At 40.6% G+C, this 19,029-nt stretch overlaps 1 protein-coding gene across 1 annotated transcript in view; it reads right to left on the bottom strand.

Annotated features, from left to right (window-relative positions):
- Positions 1-4,342: 4,342 nt before the first annotated feature.
- WIF1 (Wnt inhibitory factor 1) overlaps positions 4,343-19,029 on the bottom strand; it is a 37,097-nt gene continuing 22,410 nt past the window's right edge. Inside the window, exons 4-10 of the mRNA XM_086884509.1 lie at positions 18,301-18,441; positions 15,122-15,217; positions 13,438-13,533; positions 12,013-12,108; positions 8,122-8,217; positions 7,409-7,504; positions 4,343-5,177 (exon numbers count right to left, since the gene is read on the bottom strand). Coding sequence (XP_086740635.1) covers positions 5,056-5,177; positions 7,409-7,504; positions 8,122-8,217; positions 12,013-12,108; positions 13,438-13,533; positions 15,122-15,217; positions 18,301-18,441 — 743 coding nt within the window. The 3' untranslated portion in view covers positions 4,343-5,055. The remainder of the gene's footprint in view (positions 5,178-7,408; positions 7,505-8,121; positions 8,218-12,012; positions 12,109-13,437; positions 13,534-15,121; positions 15,218-18,300; positions 18,442-19,029) is intronic.

Here is a 19,029-nt window from a genome sequence, read left to right as displayed (position 1 = left end):
AGTGGAACTCTCAATACTGAGTCACTGTTACACAGGATAAATACAGTGAAGCAGTACAGTCAATTCCTTTATTGTTGCTGTAGCTGTAAAAGGGGAGAAATCTTTATGCCTTTATTTAAAAAAGAGTGGTTTAGGAAACACTGAGTGGATTGTGCTGAACATTCATTTAACTTTTTTAACAGTGACACCATCTGGGAGGTGTATCCGTTTGGAAATCACTCTCCAGACAGACCAAAAGAGAGGTGGTACCCACAGTGACCACTGAAGGGTGAAATTGTGCATGCTGAGAACAGCCATGACCTTAATTAAATGCTCAGACTTTCATCTGGATCACCCTAATATGAAGAAAGCCAGAGTCCAGCACACAAGCAGCTCCCATAGTAGCCAAATTTGTCCAACAAAGTCTTGGCAATTTATAGTAGGACTGGGGAAAATTCCAGCCCAGGGTCAAAGCAGGCTCCATTTGGGCTAGGATCCTGCAAGTTTGAGATGATGGATAGCACAGAAACTTGATGCACAAGGTATAAACACTGTGGGGCATCCTTTCCAAATACTGCCTGTTGGAGAATTTTGTGGGATCCCACTGGTCCTTGCCTGGGAGTGAGGTTCACTGGGATGTCTGGGCAGGAAGGAGGCAGTACTAGTGTAGCACGCTGATTAAGGGATATGTATAATTAAGGGTTGTAAAGTCAAACACTCAGAGAAGCCAGAGCCAGTTTGCTCTGTAAACCCTGCAGTGCCCCAGTGCCAGCTCCTCAGCCGTAAAATCCCCCAAGCATACACCAGGAAACAAAGTGTTAGAAAGTACTTGTGGGGATGTCCCTCATACGCATCTGAACTGTTTTTGAGCTGTGGTTTGGCCAGATGGGGTATGTGTGTTAAATCCTCTGAAAAAAATTAACATTTCCGTGGGAAGATTTCTGCAACAAGTCTACTCTGTCTTCTGATGGGCTATGTGGAAAAGGATTAAAATGAAATTTCTGTAACTAATATGAACAAAATAATACAGTGTTCTAAGTAAAAATATAGAGTGGGGCTTTTTTAACTTAAAATTGTGAGGGTTCATTTAAACTGAACTTCAGAAAGCCACAGAGATAAGAAATAAATCTTCTCAGATCTGCATGCATGCCTTTTCCAAGCCTTGCTGTTCTCCTGTTCTGTGTCCAGTTCAACTTTGTACTGTTGCTACTTGCATGGCTGGATGGGCTGCTGCCCCCAGCCAGCAGCAAGGGGTGTGCAGTCAGCTGTGCTCCAGCAGAAGCTGGGTGCTGGGAGCCACTGAGGGACTGCAGCAATCTTGTCAGAGAGATGTAAGAAAAAATAAACAGCAACTGGGACACGTTTCACTTGAGGGTTTCTTTTTAGCAAATCTTGCTGGCACATTTTAGAGCTGGAGAGGGTGTCACTGGTTTAATCAGGGTCTTAAGGTTTGGCTATGTCCTGGCTAATCATAGCACCTCATCACCTCACTGAACACAAAGCCATATTCACACTGAAAAATCTGTGGGTTTTAGTTGGATTTAATCCCTGTAATGGATGAGAGCACTTTTGACTGATGCAGTTCCTCTAGGCCAGAATGACTGCAAGACCTGGAGCTGCCATGAAGCCATGCCTCTGAGTGATGCCTCAACACCCACTCACACATTCCCCCTGCCCCAATGCCACGCTGTGGGCAGTGCAGGCACTGGGGGAATCCTGGAAAAACTTCAGGCCATTTCAGGCTGCTCCCTCTCTGCTGCTGCCAGATCTCCCCTCAGTATCTGCAAGTAGGAATTTTTTTCCGCAGTAGGCAATCCCAGTAGAACAGGTGATGTAGAGAAGTGAGAGGAAAGGAAAGGTAACAAATCTGTCTAGCAGAAACAAAGCTGACATTTTTGAATTAATAGCAGAAAGTCTGGCCAAAGTTTTGAGTCTGGCTTTTGGAGTTTGAATCTTACAGGCAGCGAGTCATCTGGAACAATTTTGAATTTTTTTCTTTGTAATTTTTTCCCCTTAATATTCCTCGAAATGCAGCTGAAGCTGGAAGAAGAACAACTGGACCATTCAGTCACACTACATGGAGCAGGTGTGCTGAGTCCCAGCAGCCAGTGCTGCCTCCTGGTCAGGAAGACCCCGTGGGCAGCACCCGGTGTGTGCGGTGGCGCTGGGCCCTGCCGCCCCCGATGCCTCTGCTCTGCAGCTGGCACCAACACAGGCTGCCAATTCCTGCATAGCATGAGCAAGAAAAGGCCACAATTCTCTCCAGCTCCCCCACAGTCAGGTGAAGATGTGAAGAGGCACTGAAAGAGATATGTTTAAAATCCAGCAGCATAGATGGAGCTAACCTAAAATGCAAATTCCAAAAAAAAAAAACCAAAAAAAACCAAACCAACCCCCAAAAGCATGTGCATCAGTTCAGCAATGGCAGCAGTACAAAAAAGGCAGTTTGCCCTTAGGATGTCTGTTTCTGCTTTCTTTGTGTGCCTTGTGTATTTGTCCTTTGAACTGTTGTGCACACCTGGACATAGCAGGATGGCAATATTAGATACCCAAATTATCAAGTGCCATTAGAAGCCCTTTGTAAAGTTATAGTTTTGTCAGTTGCTTGAATGGAGATTTCTTCAGAAGAGCTATAGTGATTTAGCATTTTATCTTCTACTCATTTTCATCACCTTACAGCTGCTGCTCATGAGTGCAATATTTGGCACCTTGCTCTGGCTAACTACTCACTTTCCAAATATCATTGAAAAGGCAGTTTCTGACCTATTGTAGTGGATTTGAATTCTGACTTTTTTGTTTGCTATTTTAAAATAATTTTCATCTCTAGCACATTATTTTTTTTCCCTCATAAGTATGACCTGTCCAGTGACAGAGTGTGATAAATTCTGTAGTTTATCTTCGAATGGCAAAATTGCTTCCAGCTTCCAACTGGACTTTTTCAGGAAAATTCATGTCTTCTTTTAGTATTCTCAGTTATCATAGACTTTTAACTTAAAACTCTGACATCAAGGACTGTCTCTTACACAGGAAACTTTGTGCTCAGACTGGCACAGCCGTGGAAATTTTGAGTAGACAATTGATCTTATTTAAGAAACAGAGCTGTGGTACACTGTGCATTTTTAGGACTATTTTTTCCTTTTGTAAACTTTCTGATGATATTCTTCTTGTGATTAATGATATTTCCAAAAATCAGTGGTGAAACTCCGAAAACAAAACAGCAGCATTAAGTGTCTTTAAGGCAAGTAGCAAAAAATTTACTCTGTATAAAAGAGTACACTTGCTTTATTTAAGGAAGTACTTTCTGAGAAATTGACAGGAGCAGAAAAAGTTCAGCCAAAACATCCAAGGAATTTAAAGTAAGAATTTTCTGTGTTTTTACTGTATTGTGTGACAAACCACTTTATCTTTGCTACAGGAAGAACAAAAAGCATGTAAATGTGACATTCATGTTTGTACACAGCTCCTGAGGCATCCCTGAACATACAGTTCAGCTACACATTTAATCTCAACCTCAAATTAATCTCCTCCTTTCATCACTTTTAAAGAAAATAACAAAAAATATTTCCTTCATGAACAGCTCCCGCCAGGTTTTCAGCACCTAAATGTTTTCTCCTCCACCTCAGGCTGACTCTTTTCCATCTTTCTTAAATCTGAATAGGGTATTTTGGGGACAGCACTGACTGTGGGCAGAAGAGGCTGAGCACCTTTCCTGCCCATATCTCCTCTTTCTGACCTTGGTAAAGGGAAAAGCCCAGCTCTAATGCTTCCAACTACGTTATTTATTTTTTGTCTCCCAGATAATAAGATTGCCAGAAATACAGTATAGCAAAGGTCAGTAATAATTAATTGGATATTTACTGTTCTTCAGTGCAGGCAGAAACCATATTTCCTGTTTCCAAGCCCCATCAAATAACAAATCACACAGCCCTTGACTGTTGCAAGAAGCAGCACTCAAACCTTCTACAGCCTGATCACAACATGACACAGGACCTCCACCCTTGAACAGGAAACATGGCCAGGGCTGGACTATTACCTGCTTGGACAGAAGCTGTGAGAAGAATATTCTGAGTACCTGAGGTACCACAAGCTGGGCATACCAACATGGCTGACTGGCGGTGCTGGGGGACAGGAGGATGTGGTGGAGGACAAATACAGGGAGTGCAACACGTGGTCTTCCATGTTATCCCCTCCTTGGCAAAGGCAAAAGAAGAAGTTGCTCTTCCAAAACATTTTTGAGAACTGTGTGGCTAAAATCAGACACAGAGAAACCAACCTCACAGTGCCACTGTTTTATGAGGGTGCTCTAGAAAAGCCATCGTCCCAACCCAGTGCTGATGAGACCGCAGGAGGCCACACAGAGCAGTACTCAAAAAACTAAAGCGGCATCTTTATTTTATACATAACCGTCAGTATAAAAAGTTTATTACATAAGAGCTGTTCTGTTTACAATATATTATATTGCTTCAAGCTGATGCAGAAACTTCATACATTATAGCTCTACTTTGTTTACAATATATTATGTCGGTTAAATGGCACCACTGCAGTTTCTTTTTAATACACAAAACTGTAAAGCCAAAAATAACATTGAATTGAGTTACTTGGTTTTTAAATTAGGCTATTTATTTGTTTGTTTGTTTTTCTTAGGGAAAGGTCTAAACACATAATTTGTAAAAATTTGCAAAATGCACTGTTCTTTTGTCTTAGGCAAATTACACCTGTAGTCATTTAAATAATTCAGGGTTAGCATCTACAGGGTTTTCTGCTTGAATATTGTTACTTTATTTTTGGAAAATATTTGCAGCTATATAACCAAAATAAGAAAGTTTAAATGTAACTGAGGTATAGTACAAAACAACATCCAAAGCACTGAGAGAAGAAGCCTATATAATCATGCTACAGAAGTATGTATAAAACTTAAAAGAAATAGTAAGTGTCAGCTCAGTGGTTTATAATGAAGCTAATAAAATTCCAGCTGGTAATCTTAACTGTAATGAACAGCATTTTAACATTCAATCCATGAGAGGTTAATGAAGGCTGTGAACTTTGTGTAACACGAACCGTTTCAGATGTTGGAGTTCACCAGATATAATTGGATTCGGGTGGAACATGCTTCTCCTCGGCCCTTTTCGGCGAAGGCGTGTGCTGCCTGTGCTTGCTGCCTGCTGGCCTCAGGGCGCTCAGACCGCTGGCTCCATACCCTGGAAAATTATCCAGTTCAAGAAAAGAATCCACAGACATGGGCTCGCAATCCACAGCTAATATATCAAGTGGAAACTGTCTCGCCTATTTGAACAAAGGACTTTGCTTTGCCTTACAAAAGTGCTCACACCTCTGTTGCCCCTCAGGATGAATGCAGTCCTGCCAGACAGAAAGGTGTTTGCCCTGGCCAGGGGGCCCAGGGACCTCAGCACAGCCAGGCTGTCACTCAGCCCAGGTTCACATGTGTAACCCCCACACCAGTCATGATGAGCTGCCACCAAAAGGCTCAGGAATGGGGTGCAAGCAATCCCTGGGGAGAATCTGCACCAGCTACCTGAGCTGGGCTTCGGTTTATGGCTGAATGAAAGGAAAAAGAATACCAGGGACCATAAACACCTGAGGGGAAAAAAACCCATCTGAAACAGGCTTACTAGAGCTGCTTTGTTGTGGAAAATGAAAGTGAACAATAAAAATGGAATCCGAAGTATTATGGTGTAATTCTTTATAGGTTCATTTACCCATCTCATTACTTAAAGCTCATGGAAATGACTTTGAAAAACGGAGTCCTCTGTTCAATTCTTTAACTACTTATTTTTTAAGAAAACAGCTTTACCAAAGAGCCATTCATTTGATGGAATATGAAACAAATATCTCAAGTTAACTATAAATCTCCTTTCAAGATCTGGTGATGTTTGGTTTCAGTTGAAAAGAGTGAATTGCAGCACATGCACATTTGTGGACACTTAAAATGGGGGTGAATTTTGTCCAAATGTCCATTTCACAGCTTCTCTGCTGAATACAGAGTTTTGCAGTACTAAACACAGCAGGACTGTACCCAAACTCTGAGTAATGAAGGATGCAAAACCTTGGAGATTACAATAATGTGAGACTACTGACTTCTCATCACAAGGCAGGTATGAGCTTTGCTTTTGTTGTACAGGCACTTATTTTTTTGGTGATGGTCACCTAAAGTATGTATTTGTCTTCATTTGCTATCTGTGTTTTTTATAGGAAGAGTATGACAGGAATAAACAGTCCATACCAAACTTATCAACTGTAGTTCATATTGGTTCATTTCATTTTATCTTTTTTCCACCCACAACTCATATTAATGGTATTTTTCCTTCAGAGAATAGCATGAATACTTAAACAGAAATCCATTAGGTAACAACAGAAAAGTGGACTCCCAATTTTCATAGCAAACCTAATATTCACAGCAAAATCCATCTTAGTTGGACAATACTTAGTTTTTAATGAAAATATTATATTTATTCTAAAACATTATGATGTGACAAAAATCATACGCATGAACAGGTTTTAATAAAAATGAACATTCAGTTGACGCTGCAATGGAAGGTTCACATTCCTTATGGCTGATTTGTTTTGTAGCTGCTAAATCTTTCAACTTTTTAACTACTGACACATAAAACACAACATGTGAATTGGTTGCCAACAGTGATAAACATTAATATCTTCTGGGAGTATACACAGATCATATATTGAAGATCTGCTGTTACAGTACTGTTGCACATGAAGCACAAAATCAAATCTGAAGTTCTTGCTGGATATATCCAATTGTATTTCAAGTAATTATACAGTACCATTTTAAGCCCAGTGAAATGATCAGTTGCTACAATAGATGTTAAATGGACCAAAAAGCACAACAGAAATTCATTTTGAGAACTTTAACTTTGCTTTGAGGTAATGTATTTTGTATGCTGCGGAACACGGGTGGGAGAGGAGGAGAAAACTGTGAAGTTGCTAAGGACAGATTTTGCATAATTCTTCAAGTTTTCCACAAAATTTCTAAAGGACATTTTATTTTTTCTAAGTTTCAATCAGTTTTAAAACCTGCCAGACTTTTACTTTTAAAAATATCTACTCAGCATTTCAAACCTAGCTGGTATTTCTGAGGAAAGAAAGAATTGGATCCCTTCCATACTATGGTTGGAAGACATGTAAAGTCCTCCTCTGATGGATACCAGATTCTGGAATTTCTAATGCAAAAAATTACCTTGATAAAACACTTTCAAATTATTATGAGTTTTTTTAAAGTATGTAAAATTATGGAGTATTGAAAACCTTTGTTTTATTCCTTGTAATAAAGATCAGAGAGAGAGGAGTGTGGTGTCACTAATAATGCTGGAAAGGCTCTTGAGGCAATCACTTCTGTATTGCATTGGGTGTGTAACACTTCAGATATGACTCCCAGGGTTTGTTTCTCACTTACTTTTGTTGCAGTGTCTCCCGTGCCAGCCTTCTTTGCACTGGCATTTGTTGGGCTCCACACAGGTACCGTATAGGCCACAGCTGGGTTCACAGACAGCTGTGAAAAAGTGAACACATACACCAGGCCTCTTGACATTTCATCCAGAGACAGTCACACATTTGCATTCCCTGCTGTTTCACACCATGGGTTGGCCCTGGCATGGGCTGGGGCTCTCAAAGTAAATCTGTGCCTTTGCACTGGTGCAGTCAGAGCCCTGAAACAGTCCACACTCATCTCTTTGCCTGCAAGGTCTGGCTCAGCCTCTGGCAAGAGAATCAGGTTGTACAGCAGAGCTGACCATCCACCAGAACCAGCGGGAGAAGGACAGCACTCCCCAGCACCTCACTCACAAAGTGTTCTCATTTTATTTTAACATTATTAAACATTATTTTAACATTATTAAGCATTTCTCTGTTACTAAACTGCTATTGCTGACCTGTCACACTGCTGTTTAATAGAAACTCAAGAGTACACAAGAGACTGTGAGGACACTTCTGTAAAAAAATGTTTCTGGTTTCGTAATTTCCTTAAGTCTGGTTATGACGTATGTCCAGAACGTAAAATAACTTGAATTACTCTGACAACAAACAATAAGTACTGATGTTATGTGAAAAGAAGATACTGCACAGTGAGCTCGATGTTCCCACAAGGAGTGATGGAGTTTTGGTACTCACGCTTTGAACACAGGTCTCCCTGGTAGCCTTTGGAGCACTTGCATTTATTCTTACCAGTACATTTGCCTCCATTTCGACAGGGTTGATGGCATTTACCTAGAAATTGAAAACATAGAAACAAGGGTCTTAGTCCCCTGTGCCTCCTGGAGACAAGTGTCTGACAAACTTGCCTTGTACTTGAAAAACTCATCAGATGTTAGAGTGTGCATGATGGATCCATCAGGAAAGACCCTTCTGCAAGTCTGTGCTTCCAATTTATAAGTGCTCCTCTCCTTCGAAAATATGACAATAATTTAGCATGGCCAGAAGCCTGTGTGACCTTCCAGCTTTTGCCCAGGTTTGTGCCACCCTGACTCTGCAGAACCCCCCAGGTGACTGGTCAGTACCGACTCCTGCTCTCCTCACCCTTCACAGGGGATGCAGCACTGCCCAGACTGTGCGGTTACAAAGACAGGACCCAAACCTGAGGGGCCCCAGCAGAAAAAAATCTAGTGACATCTGAGAGCAGTAAGATACTCAGGAAATGACAGGCATGGCTGCTACTTGCAGACAGTAATTATATTGGCTGGGTCTGTCAGCTTGTAGCCCCGGTGGGGAGCACCGTGGTGCTGTGGAGGGTGCAATGAGGGATGTCCCACACGGCAGCTCAGAAACTAAGGGCACATTAAAAATACATGCCCTTCTTCCCTGTTTGCAATGAACAGAGCAACTTTGTCAACAGTAATTGGAACTGGCAGACATTTTTTCCAAGTTCTTGGTCTAGAAATGACTTTCCTTCACAAACAGACTTTGCCAAAGGCAAAGGCTGGATCTGGTGATGTTGTTGTAGGAAGTCTTGTTTGGCCTTGATTTTCTGGGACTGAGGAGGCCCCCCACTGATGGAGGAGAACCACACTCAATTTTTTTCTTTCCTGCTGGGCATGACACACCAGGAACCTTCCTCAAACTTAATGTCCAATGTCCCATCATCAAACTGCCTATACCTTGTCAGAATTTGTCTGCACTAGTGAACCAATTAAATCTTCACTCATCTCTAGGAAAGGAAGCACAGGGCCCATGAGCTCAGTCACTCCCAGGCTGAGGGACGCTCACTGTAACCTCCCTGGGCACTCTTGGGCCACCAGGAACCACAATCTCACTTTCCTGCCACCTTGGTGCCCATATGTACCAGTGCAGCTTCTCTCATTGTTTTCCAAAACCATTTTTTTATCTTTTCTAATGCCACCACACTTCCTAGATTCTTCAGAAAAGATTAAAAAAAGGCATCCTTCCTAGATTTAACACTGATATTTACCTGAATCTGTGAGCAAACAAAAACTGGAACCTGAGGCAGCAAACTGCTTCCTTTCCCCCTTTTTTTTTTTTTTTAATTTTTTTAAGAAAGGTGTTAACTGAGACCTGCATGTCATAATTCAAGCATCAACACTAGCTTGCTGTGCTGAAAACCTCCTTTGATGATCACAGACTGCCCTCTTGGGAGCTCAACATCACAGGCAGCGCCTGCTTAGCCCTCAACCCCTGCAGACCTTTGTGATTCACATGTGTACTGTCAATATAACAGAAACACTTGTTCCTAATGTACATAATTATTTAATAACCCTGAAACAAGTTTCATAAGCAGCTGATGGAACAAAGTATGCTAAGGAGAGTTTCTGTAAAATCACAATTTCTCTGCAGGAGCCTCTGGGGAGGGAAACTTTAGGCATTCTAATTTGCAAACATTTGCATCCCAAGTAATTAACAACTGGAAAGAGCAATGCTAAAGAAATCAATGAAATTTCCTAGTTCTTTAAGTAAATCTGGAGGATATGGGTGAAGAGATGTGACACCAACTTCCACCAATTTGCAACAGGCAAGCATTTGACTCAATTAACTTTGGACTAAGATATTGTCACAGAATAAAAGAAAGAGTAATAACTCTCTCTGTTATTGACTGAAAAATGGAAAAAGCAACAAAACATCTGGTGACAAGTAGGGGAGGAATCCAAAGCAAAATAAAACTCTCTGGATTCAAATTGAAACACTAATTAGAGACAATGCATACCTCTAACTGGAAAAAAATCTGGAAGACTGTGAATGCTTGTTAGTGTTGCAGACTGGGTTCAGTATACTTCCTAGGAGTCTTACAGAGGGATTCAATTATTACACAAGCACTGAAAACCTATACCCAATGTTAAAAAACCCCAACAAAACAAACAATAAAACCTTGCAATTTTCAGAAGATGGCTTTCTGCCTGTTGAAAAGTTTCCCCCACTCATTATTTTAAGAATACCATGACTGAATGTAGCTGGCCCTGGATCTAAGGAAATGGACTGTTGTTGTGTTTCTAAGCCTTGTCTAGATTTCTTGCAATCTTTTACTGCTGTGCTGGTGCAGTGCCCAGATGTGATGACAGCTGTCACTCACAGTCTAACAATTGCAGTCCTGGCTTTACAAGAGCCAGAGTAAGTGCATAGCTTTCTTTGCTCTCATTGCCCTTGTCCCAGTTTAGGTCTTAGCATACTGTGATACTGAATTTGCTTTTTTTTTTTTTTTCCTTTTGTACAAAAACTAGTTTACTGCCTGTATTTTAATTAATTTAATTTGAGTTTCATAGGTAAGCCTCTCCAGGAAGGCAAAACAGTTGCACTTATCCCAAGCTGCAGTAGACAAATATGAGCTTCAGCTCCTCAGACAGATCAATTAAATGGACTGCCCTTAATTATACATGCTGTAATAAGAGTTCTAAGAATTCTCCTCAAAAAACCACCACCAAACATAAAACACATACTTCCCTCTTTGAATCAAACTTTAATCTTCTTCTGAAAAATGTCAACAATGTTGAATTTTTGGGGACTGAAGAAAGAAATCTGCCAAACAGTCAAATTTGAACTTGATGTAAGCAAAGGTAAATCCAGCGAAAAGCCACACTGTTGTTCTTGTGCCATATGATCTGAATTTATATCAATGGGTAATCTTTATTAATTTTAAAAAAATAAAGCTTCACTACTTATTTTCCTTATTTTTTAATGATGTAAAAAGGAGTTGCAAAATGCCTTGTAATGCATAGAGACATGGTGAAACATTAATCTATACATAAAGACTGAGAAAAATGTAGGTCTTATTGTATCTGTGTACTTTCTTTGCCCAGCAATTCACTTATTGTTGTGCATTGGCTGGCAGCAAGTTAAGAGCTTATTTCCATTTTTTTCCAAAGTGATAAAAATTTCCTAATTCTGAGAAGAGCTTGTTTCTGCTGATACATATTAAAAAATCAGTATTTGCATATCCCAGGCCAAATCCTTCTCTCCATGCTCCTGTGAAGGTCCTGGGGAATATCAGTGGGGTTATTTACAGAAGGGAAAGCTTTTCTGCACAATGTCCTGATCGATGTTCTAAGTCCAGGAAGAATGAGGTCTGGTTGTACATCCTCAAAATACCTTGTGAATGTAACTTTGCATATTACATGAAAGCTCTTACAGTTCAGTCCTCCTTTTGTCCCAGACCTTTTCATTCCCAAATTATAGTAGCCCTTTCAGAGATGTCAGCTCACACTTAATCTGCTGTGCCCAAGTGTGATTTCCCATAATGTTTGAAAATAGATGCACCCCACAGGCTTGGCATGGCAGCACATCTGTCTGCCAAAGGGTTTTACTGCTTGCACACTTATGGCTTGTGGATTGTCACTGGTTACTAGTAAAAACTGAACAGGGCAAAGGGTGAGATGGTCCAGCAACGAATCAAATTTCTAAGTAGGGAACTTCTTTAGAGGCATGTGGTGTCTGAGGGTCCCAAATTGCTGTGTGAGACCCTTGCTCTGCACCCAGCAGAGGCAGGTCACATGTCATCATTCAGGCATTGACAGAAGAAGCTGACATACACAAAAGCAAGCACACAGAGATGCTACTCACTAATTTCACATTGGTCTCCTTCATAGCCTGAAGGACAAATGCATTTTCCCAGATAGAAACACGTCCCTCCATTGAAACAGGTTGTTGTACAGTTTGCTGAAACAAATAAAAGAGGAATGAACTAAGTCATTAATATGAACTAGGACTAACTTGGACTCCATGTTCTCTGCTGTTCATCATAAATAAACATTAAGTAGGTTGTAAAGGCAGGATTAACCTCTTTTCATCTGGTTTACAAAGTAAGACTGAAATGCAGTTATTCCTACATAATGCTTTACATGGGCACACACACAAGGCAATACAGAATGAGACAAGTGAACAATACAGCAGTGAGCTCTCTGAGGACAGACTGTGCTACATCTTTATCAACCCCCACACATAAAGCTCACTGAAGGATTAAGGCACTATTGCCACATTGAAACTGCCAGCGTCTGATAAAAGGAGCACGGCCCAGGACTGGAAGTTACTTCTACACAAGGATATTTGACTACAGCTCCTAAGTAATCCTTTGACTAAAAAGAAACCTCTGTGAACTTTTCTGTGTGGTGACATTGATGCAAATGCTTTGACTTTCAGCTGCCAAATGTCTTACATTGTGTTAGATATGACTTTTCACCAAACAGCCGGGATTCACATTAATCCTTCAAGACATTGGGAGCATTTAATTAAAGAGCACACTTGAAGCATTTCTAAATATGGTAAGAGTCTATTCGAAGACTAGATACAAGACATGAGGGCATTGACACCAAGAGTTTGTGCAAAATAATAGGAAGGTTCCCACTATTTTTTGTAAAGTCCTCTAGAACCATTTGCATTCAGCCTTTACTTCATATAGACCTACAGTGAGAATTGCAGCACCATGTTCTGCTCTGCCATGAGCAGGTCAGTTATATTTCTGCAGGAAATTACTTTGATTTTTTTTTTTCTTGGTAGCTTAGACTTATGTCCACGTTACTGTTCTGAACAACTGATTGTTTGTTTTTACCCTTCATGAGCCTCAATGCAACAAAAAAAAATGAATGGCTTGAATATTTTTTCATGTGTCCAGATGCAGCACATTAATGTACTAAGTAATTAGTAAAACTAATTTTACTACAGGAAACTAGAGCTCAAATAGAGATTTTTTTTTTCTTCCTCCAGAAATATAAGAGATTTCTGTGGCAAGATCCACAGTTTTCAGTGAATAAACTAAAGTGATTATCCAAATGGATATCCAAAGCTGGGGCATTTACTGGTACCTGCAAATCTCCATATTCTTACAACAGCTGCCAGGCTGTGCTACAGCATCTATTTTAAGAGTCACAATACTTTTCAAACTTGTTTACTTATCACTTGTCTGACTTTCTGAAAGGTGCTCCTAGAGGGCACCTGCCGCAGGTGAATAAAGGGAGGGTGCTGCGTGCAGGGCAGCTCATCTGGCGTTACCTTTGTCGCAGTTGATGCCGTAGAACCCCGGGGGGCAGATGCAGAGGCCGGGTGTGATGCAGAGCCCGCCGTTCATGCAGCGAGGAACACACAGTGCTGAGGAGTGGGAAGAGCAGAAAAAGCATTGCTGGTGGGATAGCAACTGGTATTTAAATACACTGCGCATTGGCTCCTTAAGCTACTTTTCCTTCTGCTTATTGTTCTAAGTCACCTTTGCAAAATGCCTGTAGTAGGGGGTTAAATCTATTATAGCTTTGTTTGTACCTGGCAATTTCTGTATAGCGCTACTAAAAACTGTAGGCTAATTCAAGTTCAAATCTGATTCCATATGTAAGCAGAAATTGCCTCTTGTATTAGTTTAATACCCAGCAGGGGAGAGCGAAGTACCCACATACACCTACACACTTTGGATATTTATAATTCTGCCAGACAAGTCTTCTCTTTAAGTGTATTCTGGTTCCTCAGCTGTGCAGGCAGGACTATCTCAGAGGGGTCAGTACTCAGTGGGGTTCCCAGGCAGGCTTTACAATGAATTCATCTTCACTTCTCCTGCATACCTGAGCAGAAGCATGGCTACCTAACTTTGGCTAGGAAAGCCTGCTGCTCAGCCAGACTGTCCTGCATGCTCCCAGTGAATCTTTTCTGGAGCCCCTCTGCTCTTCAAGACCTCTCTGCCTTGTGGCCACCCCAAAATGCTCAACAGGGAGGCATGTTAGGGGGCAATGCTTCACTACATGGCTGCCCACAATTGGTACATGCAGTGAGGTTGGGTCTGGGCTAGTGAGTTAAACAGGCACCCAGGCATGGGGCCAAATGGCCTTGTGAAATCATCTTGTGAAATTGTTGGTGTCTTGGCTTTGTCCTGGCTGACCAGCAAATCCTCCTGGCCATGGTCCTGGGATGAGTAGTGACCACAGGCTCCTCCTAGGAGTGAGTTTGTAATGGGTTTGTTGGAAGGTAAGATATGAATAATACGGTATTCATATGATAACATATGAATGTAAGATGTGCCAGTCACTCTCTAGGCCAGAGAATAGTCCTTGATCCTTAGTATTTAATATTTTTGATGTAGCCAGATGTAATCCCAGAATATCTGGGACTGAATGATTGCATTGGAGTAGGATGCCCATGGAGATGGGCATCTCCAGTCACCCTGGGGAGGGACTGCCACTAGGAAAAGGAAGGGAGGGATAGGAAGAAGTCCTACTTTCATTGCCAAGTCACACCAATTATCCACTCACGGAAGAGAAAGAGAATCTTCCCTTCATCTTCCCATTTTTGTTTTCAGCCTGCTTACAAATCTGATCTTATCTGCAAATAAACAAATGCAGAGCAACTAAATCTTTGTTAAAAACTGGGCTTTGTTTCCCAGCTAGTCCTCATTAGCAGAAGAATTTTATTTAATCTTCTTGCCAGATAGATTCCCTGTGATTAAGGATCACTTAACTATTGCATCAGTTTTTGTTAAAAGCAATTTGTGAAAGATAACATATTTTTCATGTAAGCAGTTCGTATTTCCACTAGACCATGGATGATAACAACAATTCTCTTACATGTTTGAACTCAAAAGATCCAAAATCTTCAGAATAGGCAATTCTTAACTTTAGGAGAGCCTACAGTGCAGGAGATACGGTTTTCTTGAGATTGTGGTAAAGAAGACAGTTGAGATTTTTTACTAAATTACCTTTCTCACAATGAGGCCCATAAAATCCATCAGGACATTCACAGACATGTCTTTCGTTGCAAACCCCTCCATTTCTGCATCCTCCTGGACATTCCGCTTCATAAAATATAACAACAATTTTAATTAAAATGTTATATACTTCAGCTCCCAGCCAGACCTCAGTAGGATCAATATATTTCTTTGGCACAACAGTTAAAATACTTGCTGGCAGACAAACACTGAAGAAACGGAAATTCAGCTAAGATTTCTTCAAGATAAATTAGTTTCTCTTTTCATAGTCTAGAAACAGAAATAGATGTCCCATCACGTGCTCACATGGGTGATGCGCTTGTTGATGGACTCTGCATTTTCAGCATTCTACTGCTCTGTAAGTGCATGAGCAATGAGGATGCTCTGCTCAATCCAGTACTTTCTTTTCTGTGTGGAAATGAGCAGGCAACTTAGTGAAGGACTTGCATGGCTGGTTAGACCTACCCTTAGTGTGCAGGACCAGTTTTGATTTCTGCAGCCTGAAGTAGACATCACTGCAACTTGCATTTCACTAATTACCACATCTGTTACTACTGAGGTGACAGTGATGAAATCTGTGCTCATATGAGAGAGTGAGCATCAAGGCTAAGTGGAAGAAGGCCAGAAAGGAAGATGAAAGCACTCCTGCACAACAGTTCTGTATCATTGTCAACTCTCATTCATATAAATTATTGATCAAAAATATAAAAGCATTTGGCAACACTGGCAAGATTAGATTACTGGCTAGAACATGGCTCAGAGATACTTCTGGGTACCACCACTATCCTCAAAACACCAGAGTCCATCAAACAAGAAGGCAAACTAAATCAAGCCCTATGGAAAAGCATCAAAAAGGATTGCTAGGTAGAAAAACAATTACTCAAAAATACCTTCCCGGATCCCTCACAGAGAATAAGGCAGGAGAGGCTGCCTATTCCCATTAGAAAAACTTAACATCAGTAGGGATCAGTGGTAGGCACAACCTCCTCATCTTGATGCTCTGTTGTGTGACATTCCAAGTGAGAAGGTTCAAAACCTCTGAGGTAAAATGGTATGCCTTAAAAGTAAAGCTGTTTGCAGCTGTAGTAATTGTTGTAGAGTTTTTTTGGTCCTACTGTGTTCTAACACTGTATTCTAGGACTCTTTCTGGAAATGCTTCTCTCTTTGTACTCAAATGCAGAGCTGCTATTCATTACCAAAAAAATGCATGCTTAAATACATACCATTTCAAGCAGAAAAATAGGAAAACATATATTTTTTTCTTTGTGGCCACCTCTTAGCCACAACAAATCCTCTCTTATCCACAAAATTGCTCCCTTGTTCCCCTCACTTCCTCTAGGGGCCTTTCTGTATGGCCAAGAATAACTGGACACAGTGACTAGGGCCCTGACAGGAGCTCCTCACCATGTATGATACCTTTCAGAGGAAGGAAACTCACACCTACTCTAACACCAACCACTAAAGACACTCTTTTCCTTCTCAGCATCTGTCCCAAAACACCACTCTGTCCACCTTACTAGACACAGGGCAGGAATGGGAGTTACTCCAGTATAGGCTGGAACAGATGATGTGAAAAAGCTCCTCCTCTGCACATCTCTAGAGTTTGGAAAATCTTTCCTGTGTCTCTCAGCTGGCTCCAGGAACAAAGGACTGGGACAATAATCAGGTTTCTTGAGAGGTCATATGATGCAGTACTACTAAACTGTTAGATATTGCAACTCATATAAAAATGGTAACAAATAATAACACAAAAAATGATAACTTGGATGAATGCTACTACTAAACTGAGTTCAGAACCCTTCCTCTTTAAGCCACTATTTTCCAAAATACAGATCTGTGACTCTGCTATTAGAATACCCCAATGCTATTTCCAAAGTTTATTAAGTTCAGTATCTTTGAGCTGAACTGAAAATGAAAAGATAGGAAATGTTTTGTGCTGTATTTACACCGGACACAAAACTTCATACATGAGATATGATTGGTTTTGTGTCCTTTAAGCCTCCATTTTTATTCCTGTTTCTCTGCCCACTTCTTCTTCCCCTCCTCCACTTTCCCTGGGCTAATTGGCAGCAGCAAGGCTTCAAAGGAGACAAGCAGCTTTGCTATTTGGGCGTAGTGAGGTTTCAAAGAATAAACAACTCTTGCTCCCGCTGCTCACTCTTTGAAGCCACACTACAGCCAATTATCTCAGAGAAAACAGTGCAGAGAAGAAAATGTGGGACTGTGAAGGAAGATTTAATAAAAGAAGAATAAAAATCTTGTTCTTTGTACATCAGCCCTGTCATGGGTTAATTTGATACAATTGCACATGATATGGGATAATTATCTTATCTTACACACTCATTTTTCAATCTCCATAGCCTCAGCTTAAAGTGATAATTATAGTTGTTTGTGGTGTATCAAATTAATTCAGAAAGTCTTATTACATAGTGCTCATGGTTCATAGCTCAGTTGATTGAACAAGTGCTCTCCTTTCCAAGCAAACACTGCAATAACTTCACAGTGCTATTCTAGCAGCGTGTCCTCCATCTGCCAACTGCTTGATAACTTCAAATACTGAACACCAGTTTCCACCATTTTACCTGTATCAAGAGCCAAGAGGTTGCACCTGAGCTACAGAGAAAGTAAAGCCAAGTTTTGCAGAAATTTTCTGATTTAAGATTTTTGCATTCAGTTTGGATGTGCAAGTTTGAGATTTAGGGAACTAAAGACACCATGTTGGAATTAAGGCACTGAGAGCATTAATTGATACCAGTAGCCCCCACTACAGTTCCCAGAAGCTCAGTTCCCCAGATGATGTGCCATTTCTGGAGACCTTAACATGTTTCCACAGAACTAGCTCTCCTCCAAGCACCTCAGACTGTTTGCTAACAGGGGCTTTTCATATGATACATCTCTATCAATGTCCTTAGTGTGATGAGCAGTGAACAGGAGGAGGGAGAAGTGTCCCCAGCCCAGTCTGCAAAGGGAGTTCAGTAAGAAAAGGCTCAGTAAACATGTAGTAAACGACCAGCAAATGCACAGAGACAGAAAGCCTGGAATTCACCATGATTGCCACATATTGTGTGACTGTTTTATTCCCATCCTCTCTAGCTCTTAGCCTGAATGAAACATAAGACGGTTAGGTGACCTAGTCTAACAGCATTCCAGCATATTTTCTTCAGTGTTACCTTGCTGACAGGTTTTAAAGAAGATGGCGTTCTGAGGGGTCTGGAGAATAATATTGCCTTCTGAATTCATTATGATCACGTTCACTTCAAATGCAGCAACCCCATCTTGTTTTCCAAGGCAAGGAAATCCAACCTGAACAACTTAAAAGGATAATAATACCAATAATACTTATATTTACATGCACATATACATATAAAAACATACGTTGAAATACTAAAAAAAAAATAAATATTATAGGTGTATTCAAGCTTTGAAGGAATGCCACTGATGAAAACTTGCAACACGTCTAGACACACACAAATCCCTTTATTCAGAGGTGGTTCCAGGGTTAGAAGTACAATAGCACAGAAGAGCTTGTGCTCATTTGCTGAAATAACCCCAAGAGTCTGTAGACAGTAGACAGTGATCTTAACACAACCATACTTTTCTTGCAGATGAGGAAATTACTCATGTGGAGGTAACTAAGGATATATCAAAACAAACTGGAAGCCTACTTTTAATTTTCTGAGTTAAACTTCTCACTTCTGAGTCTAAATTTTCTATGCTGACTTCTGTAAAAACATATATTTTGGGAAAAGAGTTACTTTAGATAAGTTATTCTGGTTTGGTTATTGCAATTAATACCAAAATAATATATTGATCTAACAAAAATTTACTCCATAAATTGCTGACAAAATGGTACATTTTATAATATGATCATGGGTGAAGTTTTTAAAAAAGAAGACATA

The sequence above is a fragment of the Cyanistes caeruleus genome, chromosome 4 (genome assembly GCF_971803275.1).
Source record: "Cyanistes caeruleus chromosome 4, bCyaCae1.hap1.1, whole genome shotgun sequence".
NCBI classification, from domain to species: Eukaryota; Metazoa; Chordata; class Aves; order Passeriformes; family Paridae; genus Cyanistes; species Cyanistes caeruleus.
The sequence above is the reverse complement of the archived record's forward strand: the minus strand, read 5'-3'. Positions and strand labels throughout refer to the sequence as shown.